Source organism: Scleropages formosus, chromosome 11 (genome assembly GCF_900964775.1).
Source record: "Scleropages formosus chromosome 11, fSclFor1.1, whole genome shotgun sequence".
Taxonomy (NCBI): domain Eukaryota; kingdom Metazoa; phylum Chordata; class Actinopteri; order Osteoglossiformes; family Osteoglossidae; genus Scleropages; species Scleropages formosus.
The window spans coordinates 12,797,017-12,808,252 of record NC_041816.1 but is presented as its reverse complement, the minus strand read 5'-3'; the positions used below and the strand labels follow the sequence as shown (position 1 = coordinate 12,808,252).

At 42.8% G+C, this 11,236-nt stretch overlaps 1 protein-coding gene across 1 annotated transcript; it reads right to left on the bottom strand.

The window, feature by feature from the left end:
* Positions 1-511: 511 nt before the first annotated feature.
* serinc4 (serine incorporator 4) lies at positions 512-10,781 on the bottom strand. Its single transcript, XM_018763213.2, has 12 exons — positions 10,707-10,781; positions 8,796-8,963; positions 8,274-8,452; positions 7,986-8,065; positions 7,100-7,193; positions 5,885-6,096; positions 5,257-5,352; positions 1,977-2,103; positions 1,665-1,737; positions 1,473-1,512; positions 1,080-1,230; positions 512-763 (listed from the first exon to the last, which is right to left on the bottom strand). Exons 1-12 carry the CDS (start codon positions 10,773-10,775, stop codon positions 550-552), a joined length of 1,503 nt encoding a protein of 500 aa, XP_018618729.1. The 5' UTR covers positions 10,776-10,781; the 3' UTR covers positions 512-549.
* Between the last annotated feature and the right edge of the window lie 455 nt (positions 10,782-11,236).

The window sequence follows — 11,236 nt, the reverse complement described above, 5'->3', positions numbered from 1 at the left end:
CAAGAGAATTCTTAGAGCTATGAATGTCACACAGAGTGTATTAAAAATAGACTGTCAGTCCAGAGACATTCATTGAGAAAGAGTACACCACAAATGAACACAATACTCTTTATCCCCATAGCCAAATCAGGCAATCCCTCTGCAACGAAAGCCTTCTCTAATGGGGCAGGAGTCTGGGCCAAGGTAAAAAGCTGGCCACAGGTTAAAGAAAGCAAATTTGTGAATGGAATGGAAATGTTTGGGCTGAGGAGTAGTTTCACAATCAACTGTTTCATTAAGACATGGTTTTATTTTTCCAAACCAGTGACATGTGACTCATGTTCTGCTGAAACAAATCTCTCCATCTCATCTCATATTAGAGTGGAGCTGCCCTGCTATGCTTGAAGATCCTTCAGAAGATCCTTTTCAGTTGGCTTGAGACCAATGATGTTCCTTTAGTTATCTGTGCCTGTTCATCCCTTCCTGAGGGAGCGCATCATTTGCACTGGAGGTGTCGGTGCAAATGGCCGTTGGTACCGAAGCATGGTCGCATCCCCTTCTCTGCAATTGTCACACACTGACGCTCACGTGCCTGTGCGACGTGATCCGTCGTTTGATGCGGGACCGCTTGGGCCTTGTCTTTGGCTTCGGCTTACAGCTGCACAAGGGCCCCAGCAGGAGCCATAGGTAGAGCACCACACAAGCCCAGCAGGAGGACATCTTCACCCAGAAAGTGGACCAGCTTCCGTGAGTAAAAGTGGTTTCCAGGACCGCAGACTCATAGCTAGGGTTGGAAGGTTGGGGTGTTGAGAGATCCAGAAGTCAGAACATGCACAGTCATGCTAGTAAAAAATCAGACTTTGTTATTATAAAACCTAAGATTTTTGTATATTAATGGGAATGTAACTGTGTATGTTGTTTTATACAGTATAAGTGGGTAGTAATATTTATTTGGTCCCATGTTTAAATGAACAGCATGTTTCCTGAGACTTAAAACATGCTCTGGTATTGCCTCTGGTACTCTTAGGGTTCTGTCGTCTTCAGGGTTCTTATACATACTGTAATTATAAATGTTTACGCTTGCATGTCTACTCACTGACCTGAACCAGTTGGTGAGGGTCATCATCACATAGAGAGAGGCCAGGAAGAAGACAAAATGGAAGAAGAAGTAGCTGTAGACAACTCGTTGGTTTTCATTGTGGATGACCTTCTGACAGCCTTTGCTGTCATCATCCACCGGAAAGTCTTCATCTTAAGAGGGAAGATAAAATTTCCAATCAAACAGGTCTTAGATTTATCCAAAACAGTTTGACATCAGAGTCATATGTAAAATTTTATGTAGGTTTCGCTACAAATTTTTAAATGAAAGGAAGGATACAAACAAAAATAAAGGATTACAAAACGATTTTTGCACTAAAGGACGTGGTGTATTTGTTTTTGCCTCTAGCAGTAACTGACATATGAACTTGGCTCAGTTTCAGAATTGCACAAACCCTCTTCTTCCTCAGGACAACAGAAACAGCAGGAGGCTTTCTGTGGGGGGGACAAGAAGAACACGGAAGTGTAAAGACCTGGTAAGAACACGTAAGAAGAACACATACCGTATAGCACCTCAACAAGCACATACTGTACCCATTTACTGACAATATCAGTAGCAGGCAGCACATCTTGCTGGAAAATTTTACCTGAAACTCGTAGCGATAGACTTTGATCATCCAGAAGGGACCAAACACCTCAGCCAGATAAGAGGCTTCATTGCTGGAATAAGGAAATGCAAATTCAACCCTTTGCTGTCAGCAACTATGATAAAATCCATGGCAAAAGTATAAGAAACAGCTTCTAGTGAAAGAAAAGCAAACTACCAAAGTCAGATCAATAGATTAATAAATATATGCTCAATTAAATGTATATGTATACATCTTTGGAAATCCATGTTTCCAATGGGGTTCAATACTCCTGTCCAGCGCAGCACAGCGGCCGTGGCTGAGCAGACTCACCAGGCAAAGAGCACGCAGCAGTACATGATGGCTGCCCCAATGATGGCCACAGCATTGCCCTCCTTCTGGATGCCCTTTTGGCCCAAGTTGGGGTAACACGCGGTAATGTTCAGACCCTGATACTCCACTGCAAAGACAAAAAGTGATGCTGCATCAACAACCCAACCCATTTGTGATATGGTCCACTTGGCAGCTGGCTGTGGAATCTCACATCAGGCTCTGCTGAAATCCTCTTACAAGAGAATCAGTAGTTACTTCAGCTCTGAAATGTTAAGAAAATTGTAAAAAGTCCCTGGACAATAGGGCTAAAACACTCATGTGTTTTTTTTTCTGAACTGGCTGTGACTCACCTGATATTACACGAGATCGTGGAGAGGGAATTATGCGACTCCCAGGCCTTCAGGCAGAGCAACCAGTCTCCAGATAAATGAGAGCAAACTACAACCCTGCAGTGTTACTGTGGTGCAAAGTCTGTCTCGCTCTCCCTCATACACACACTTCTCTCTCTTTCTTTCTTCACCCTCATCCTGGCCTTTGGTGAACCTCTTGTCTGTTTTTTTAGGAGTCTGGGATGTCCTCTCTGTCCCAACATACATAAGATGATGACCACATACAGTAAAAGATATAAAACCCCCTCTGTGTCTATGTGTGTGTTTAATTTCAGGGTAGATTTCTTAGCAGCAGAGTAAACATGGATTTTGGGCAACATGGAAACATTGGTGACCTGAAAATGGGCTAATTACAGGGCTTAGGGCGCACCATTCACACGCAAAGCAGGAATCCAAAACAACCCGTCGCTACCACGCATGGGACAAAGACCCCACACCCTCTGTGTGTGTGTGTTCAGTCCCCTTTGGAACATTCCTCAGACCCAACGCAGGATTAAACCCCCAGGTAATTGAGTGCAATGAGTGGCCGAGGTGAACTGTGCAGCAGTATAATGGGTGTAACAGGCCAGGCATCACCAGGAGCCACTACAGCTCCAGCATGCAACCAGGGCCTCCTCAGAGGTGAAAGTCAGACGCATGTTGCATTGGCCTCCCAGGAAACAAACGAACGAAGCAATGTGATGGAAAGGTGTTTTTACTGCACGTCGACGGTACATATTTTCCCCAACAAGTCGAAGCAGCAGCCTGCACTGCCCTAGGACGTCACGCCCTTGCTGCTGTGCACCTCACTTGGGTGCAGTTCCTGATGGAAGTGAGTAGGTCATATCTGCAGCACTTCACAAGCAAACTGAACCCTACCCCTCCATTCTGTCATCTTTATTGTATCGTTCTGTCGTCCAAATTTAACTGATGTTAAACTGAGAGTGTGAAGCCAGTATCGCAAGTGCCTGATGGTTCTAGAAAACAGACACCTTGGGTTTTATAGTACATTTTTAACAATCTGTGTTCCATGTTTCTGTGGGAGTCAAATAGAAAACTGAGTTGAGTGAATCTAGGGCAATGACAATGATAGCCCTAACCCTAACTAAAGGGGACAGCTGCTAATGAGGTGGTTAGAGCTGATGCTTTTGGACCCAAAGGTCACAGATTCAAATCCCACTTCCAGCTTTAGTACCCTTGAGCAAGATACTTCCTCTGAATTACTCCAGTAAAACTGCCCAGCTGTATAAATGGGTAAATTATTGCAAGTTGCTTTGGGAAAAAGTATTATCTGAATACATAAGTGTAAATTCAATCCTAACCTTGCTGTGATAGAACATGAAACAACCAGTTCATTCTTGAAAACCTACCAGCGTTTCTGAATTAAAGCAGTTCTATAAGGAAAAGTGGACAACGTTGCCTCTACAGTGATGTAAACGACTGCTGTTGAATTACAGGAAGCATTTCGTTGCAGTCATTGTAGCTAAAGGTAGAGCAACCACTATCGGGGGAAGGGGGGGCAGCAAATACTTTTTCCACACAGTCTCAGCTCTTCATTAAATAAAGGAAATAAGTTCTACAAGTGTGTTTTTTGTTCACTCAGGTGTCCTTTATTTAGTGTTACACTTTGGTTGAAGACCTAGAAACTTCCACTGTCAAAATTTTGCAGTAACAGAGGAAATCACGGCACCGTACACCTATATACCTCATATGTTCACTCTTAACCACACCAACAGCAGTATTAAGTCTTTCTAAGGACTGCAGTTCAGAAAATAGAGTACCAAAGGTCTGCACACGGAGATTGGCTAAAGCCCTGCGTTCTAAGGAATCTTCTTTATTTAAGGATGGAATGTAATTCTGTAAGAGTTTTGGTAATTACAGAAGTACTTTTTGGCTTGAGGTAGTCTTGGACAGAACACTTAAAGTAATCGCAACTGTGATCACACCTGGTAGAGAAAATGCTTGGCCAGTAGGCTTCATTCTACATTCAACAGACAAAATGGTCCAATTTGTACATTTGTGCTAAAACATGCATGGCAAACATAACTCTGAGAATCAGCTCAGCCTGCACAATAAAGGAAGTGTTTTTCTGAAGGAGGGCAGCAGGAGAACATAGAAGATCTGCACTCCAGGCTATACCTAAATTTTACCCCAGTGGTCCTTGGTAGCACACCTACAACCCAGGGCCTGTTGTTGTTAACCATCTCTATCCCTGATTACCAAAATTATTCCCTAATCACCCCACTACTCATCCATTACTACATTCCTACCATAGTACTACACCCACAATTCTTACTCACTGTCCTCTCTCCTTTTCCACATTCCAGTAAGTAGGGTACCATGTCTAATCTATACCATCTCACATGTGAATTAACACTTAAAACTGAAATTTGACGCAACTTTACATTTATAAGATTGAGTAATTTTATATTGTTTATATGAGAGAATGTAAAAATATTGAGTTATAAAAGTGGTGATAATTGCTCCACAAGCTCAAAATTTCTCGAAGTAAGTGATTGACTCAGAAAGGCAGCGTATCGGATGAGTTGCATACCAACAGGGTTAATCCTGTTGCGAAAAACTTTGTTGTGCAAAACTAAAAAATTGGTTTTGTTTCTAATTTTGCAGACTGTGTCTTGTTGTCACTTGTCATCCTCTTTAACACTTTGTGACAGGGTGAAAATGACGGAGCCATGTGGTAAAAAGCCGGAAACAGGCAACAATGCTCAAATGTGTAAGAGCATGTAATGAGGACACAAGCCTACACTACCGTATTATTAGATTGTCATCTAAAGCCACACAAATATGAAATACCTCCAAAGAACATGATCTGACAGAAAAGCTTGAGAACAGGGACAAACTCCATTTTAATCCCACATCAAAAGGTGGTGAAGGTGGAGGAAGGAGGGTACCTTTTTCTGGTGGACGACTGGAGAGGGCAGAGAATGTAAGATACATAACGTAGCAACTGATGATGGAAGCCTGTAGAAGACCAGAACGGGGCTGTTCTGGAAACACAAAGTCAGAGATCTCTCCATCAATGTTAACGCCTCGCACACAGACAAAATACACACCTTGTATGAGGACTGCCAAAGAGCGGAAAACAATGAGCACTGATAAAATCTTAACATGTATAGACAGAGTGATATAAATAATCAAAAGAATGTTAGACAGAAAACATCACATTTTGTCTAATCATTATGCCTCATCATATGACGACAAGTTTATTTAATTGCTTATGGGATGTTTGCTTACCTTGGAATGGAAATCGACAGCTACAGTAGTACACGAAAGTCTAGACACTAGCAATGAGCTGTTTATATCCACTGCCATGTGGAAAAACATGCTCTGGCATGCAGAAAATATCTATTATTTCAGGGCTCCAAAATGAGTTATAATTTAGGTGAAGTACAGCACTTTGCTGTGGGACACACAGCCTCAGATTACAAGTTTATTCCTCTGCAGCTTTGCTACTAGTTGGCCTAAAGTGTTTGTGTGTGTGCGCACATGTGGTTTTGGACATGTGAAAGTAACACTCACTCTGTTGAACACATGGCATGACAGCAATGAAGGACATGAGGCCACACATGCCCAGGTTGGTCCACAGCAGGGCCTTGTTGAGCTGGCAGGCGGCTGGGTGGGTGTAGTACTTGTACATGAAGGTAAAGGCCATGGTGGCGATGGTGTAAAAGACCAGCGTGGCAGACAGGACAGCCAGGTACCAGCGTTTGTCTTCAGCTGCTCCGGTCAACCTAAAGTTAGAGCCAAATGAAACGCTCCTCAGACACACAGCGGCACATGTTGTTCCACTCACAAGAAGAGAATAACCTACAAACACAGCAGAAACAGAGAAAGTCACGGAAACCTATATGCACTAAGAGGAGTTCAAGGGCTTAGAGAAGCTCCATCCTTCTGTACAACTATAACCTGACGTAGAGGGCCTAATGTGAGCTGTCAAGTTCTAGAACAAGTGGCTAAAGGTTATAGAAACTTCTGGAAGCAAGCTCTCTGTAGTAGTACAGCACTAAGAGAGGGAAATGGTGTAGTGATTAGAAACTGAAAAAGAAAAGTATCCAGACTGACTGGGAAAAATAAAGAGCTAATTATTTTTACCCTGACTGACTGCAACCCAACTGACTGACTGCAAGAAATAGCTCATTATTTGTAAATGACAGTAGAGTGTTCAACAACAGAGCAATGCCACATAGAAAAGGGTGCGCTGAGGCAAGAGTGACAAATTAAGCGCACACATGAACAGATGGAGAAAGAAGAACTCTGAAATTTGGAAGGAGTTTGGAAGTAGGTCTGCAAAGTGGTTGAGAAGAACTTGTGGTAGAGGGATAAAGCTCATTTACAGGGTGTGACAAATGGACGTGTCCTCATGATGTTTGCTGGGAAGAAGCTGGGGAGAAGGGATGTGAAAACAGAGTGTTACATTTCACCTAGATTGATAGGTGTGCATTTGTGGTCCAGTGAGAGTCTACAGTTCTGGTCCATTGAGGACCTAAAGTTGTAGTTCAGCAAAGGCTGACAGTTCCTGACCAGGATGGATGGCCAACTCTACATACCGGCTCAACAACTGGACCTTATCTTGAGCCAGTGCTCGTGAATGGGATCAGAACCATGGCTATTTTAGCTGTACAACAGCTGTGCAGTGGGGCCCAGAAAGAGCCGGAAAAAAACACAGCCAGAAACCACATGCAACACATGGTTTACAGTTCTGACGAAATGTTGAGATCCGCAAGCACACCTTACCAGTTCTTGTTCCAGGTGTGAGCAAAGGCTGTGATGAGGATGAGCTGAATCAGGATGAAGGCAAACCCCCCTGCCACGCCAACATAGTGCCAGGCTGGACAACACAGAGAAGCAAAGGCAAACAATTAATTTCAAATGTCCTTCTCTTTCAGGGATGAGATAGGATACATAGCAGCAGTGGAAAATATGCATAATTCCTCTGCAAAGCAGCTGTGTTCCTTCAAGATCTGAAAGTCCCAAACTGGTCATCTCCAGCATTACAGGCAGAGATTTACTGTACAGAAAACTGCACAAAGATGGCAGTGGATCTAGAGTGCCACCTGGTAGTTTTCTGGTCGCAGTGCACCTCTGTTCAGCATGTCTTCAAGAATCTCCAAAATGCATAGTAACGGAGGAAAAATTTGCCCATCCTTGTGATGACTGCATTTACAGAGTTAACACAAAGTTTTCATATCAATAGCATTAATAAAACAAAAACCCGTGAAAGTACAATTCAACGAAGAAGAAATCATAGCTCTCCTGAAATTCCAACCTTATCAAGTTACACCATAAGAAATAAAAGGAATACATTGACGTAATGAGCTACAGCCTGTAAAAAACTTTTTTTTTGATTGTTATTATTGTTATTACATTTAAAGACTATAAACAAATTAAACACTATAAAGTACATGGTATTTGTCACATAAAACGCTATTCACTATGTTTTAAAGAGCACAGTTTTTAAAGGGATACCCTCTTCTTTTACTTTAAGTTCTACTTCAGTGCTTGGGAGGTAGTCTATAATTTATCATGAAGGATGGGTATGCGCGCGCATGCGTGTGTGTGTGTGTGTGTGTGTGTGTGTGTGTGTGTGTGTGTGTGTGTGTTTGCTCTTAAGTAAGCTCACCGTGCAGAAAGGATTCTGTTGGAATGAAGAAGGCAGCAGTACACATCGCTAGCAAGATAATGAATTTAAGAAACCAGAACCTGCAGTGAGAGAAAAGGTGAAAGGACACAGTGAACGATAAGAGAAGCCCGGACAGAGGAAGACATCACACAGAGAGGGATGCATGTGTTGTGTAGATATGTGGCCCAAAAGAGGTGCAGGAAGCTGTTTGCAGACACTAGTTACATTTATCAGATGCGCATGAAGAAAGCACAGGCAAGATACAGAAATACACGTTTTCACACTGACCCATTATGGATGAACGCACGAAAGTCCTGGCTGGACTTGACGTCAATAAGGAAGAGCGCCATCATAAGGTAGAAGCAGGAGGTGCCAAAGCAGACTCGGTACACTGCAGAGTACCCCACCAGCATCTCACAGTGACCACCACCATGGGCTTGGTCACACACCATGTTGAAGAAAGGCACCTGAAACACACAAACGTTTACTCAGATACACCCTCCAGTAAAGTGAAGATTCATGTTTACCTTACTTACGGTGTCATGGCTTCTTTATCCTATTTGTGTGCTTCCGTGATGGGGATTAGTTGGAGTTTTATTAAACATAACTTAATAGTATGAGCCAGTAGGCCAACACAGTGGCGTGTTGACACACTAAAGAGATGCTTGGAAGTAAACTGTCCCTAAAATACATGAATATTGAGATACAAAGGTCTAGATGTTGGAGGTGTGTGTCAATAACTGAGTGCCCACCGGGAGTGTACGTTCTTCCCGTCCCCCCGGAAGCGGCCTTTCCGGTGGAGTAACTCACATTGTCGCGCACGGCTTCAGACACCGTCCTGGATAGCATGAGGCAGGAAACGGCGCAGGCCAGGATGTGGAACAGGGTGTACATGAGTCGTGTGCTGGTGGATGACTTGATGGAAGGACAGAAGGCGCAGCAAAGGGAGCAGGGGGCTGGCCCACAGCAGCAGCATATCTGAGGAACGCACCAGCGAGGCGGACTTTAGTGGTTTAGGCTGACTGATAGCTCAACATGAATGCATTAAGAGCAGGTATTGGGAGCACATTCATTGACCCAATAAAACGTATAAGCCCTACCAATGAACGCTGAACCTCTCTGACCGAAAGGTTTATCCCGTCAACTTGTATTTGCCATAACTAGCAAAGCAAGGTTGTGCTGTGATATTTCCGGCTCTTACTTCTTGCTCTTAGGCAGCCATTCCATGGGGACACAGGTAGGTAAGTGGCATGTTTGTAGAGGCTTCAGGAGAGTCGGAACTGTGTTAACTGTAGGCATAGACTGTCTGAAGTAGGGGATTACTCTAAATAGCAAGCAACATCTGGATGTCCCTGGCCAAATGAGGTTGCTTGACTGGAGAGAGGCCAAGTTGCTCTTATCCTGGGCTAAACCGATGGGCGGAGCAGAGACTGGCCATGCTAAATCCAAGGTCATTCTTGTAATAACCAACAAATTCCATGGATTAATAAAAGAGGACTTTTCCCCATCCACCCTGATTTTCTGATGCTGTATACAGGAATTAGTAGACAGCAGGTTTAGGAGGTTATTTTTCAAAAATGTTTACTGTAATGTAACACCACATCTCTACATGTTCTCACAACGCATTAATTGGTTGAGTACAAGGGTGAGCAATATTATATCTCATAATTAGTTCCATCTTATACATAAGACTCAGCCTCATTTAAAGCATCTGTTGTATTTTAAAATGTAAGAATTTTGCATAGAATACCACTATGATGTTACAAATGGAAAAATTAAATCATTTTTCAGAAGGAACTCAGTGCAGAAGAATGTTGTGCGTTGCAGTGTTAATGTAACGTCAGACCCATTAACTGAGTAATTCTGAACACGTCTTCATAATAAAAAATAATTATTAGTCATACTGTATGATTTCAGAGGGAAGAGAAGCAACCGGGACTGTAAAAACAATATTGGAAAAGTTCATATTCCACATCTGACCATGATTCTGAGTTTGTATCAATGAAAATAAGTCCATTCATTAAAGGCAGAAAGCAAAAGGGTTCCCAACTCCGAACACTAATTTGATTAACATGAGAAACAGCTCAGGCACAAGGGTAAATTAAAACTCACCATATGCTGCTATTTCTATCGCAAGCATAGTGGAGAATGTACGCAGGAGGTTTCTTATGCAGACAGGATATTGCATGATCTGAAAATGATCCGCTTACTGGACACAAAGAAGTTGACCGGTATTGCGCAGTTGTGTGGAACTTTATGGTTACAAAATCTGTTAAGATTATAAATCCAATGTTCTATATTTAATGTGTACTATATAATCCGTTTCTGTGATGAGATTCCTTATGCTAACTGGTTCAAAGTATAGTTTATTTTTATTATTTACTTTTTGCTTTCTATGTAATTTTACATAATTACAATAATTCTTCCAAAAGTACATATACTGTCCATCTTTCAGAGAATAAAGACAATGAGCACCTGGACCAACATAAAAACTATCAAAAAGAAAACGATTCTAAGCTTTAATATATCCAGTGAAGATTATACATTTCCAACGTTTCCTTAAGAAGCTGACATATCATCACACTCTTGATACATCTGACAAAGTTTTACTGTGAACCACAGAGACTGCATCTTATAAATCGCATTTCCCTCTGTAGTCCACCAGGCAAACACAGTCCATCTGGGACGATCCAAAAAGGTATGTTGCTGCAAGTCACTTACCTGATAGGCCCCCATGTCAAGGAGATAGCTATAGAACCCAGTTTGACGGGAAGCTTCTGATGCTGACATCTTAATGTTTTTAGGGCTTTGGTTAGGCTCATTGGTGAACCTTCTACTCCACTCCTGTCAACATCCACTTCGCAGCGAGCGGTTTGGCATTTCTGCAAGTGCCAAAACAGACTTATAGCTGACAATCATCCAACAGAGCTGTCATCTCCACAGAGGATGGCTGAAGGCACCAAAATAATCCAAAATCCTTGACACCAAAGTTGCACATCCCTAGCTGTCACCTAGCTTCCTCCAGTGCGTGAGAACAACTGCAGTATTCGGTGTCCTCCCTCCCCCTCCCAGATCAATGCAATCTCCTCAGAGATTACTGCATCCCAGGCATGCAAATGCTTGCACCTGATGCTTAACATGCACCTTTGCACATAGTGCTCTCTCTCTGTGCCAGTGTTGATGTCTGCAAGGAACCCACTGAGGGAGGCAGCGACTCCCTGGCCCGCCCCATCAGCTAGGCTCTGTACCCT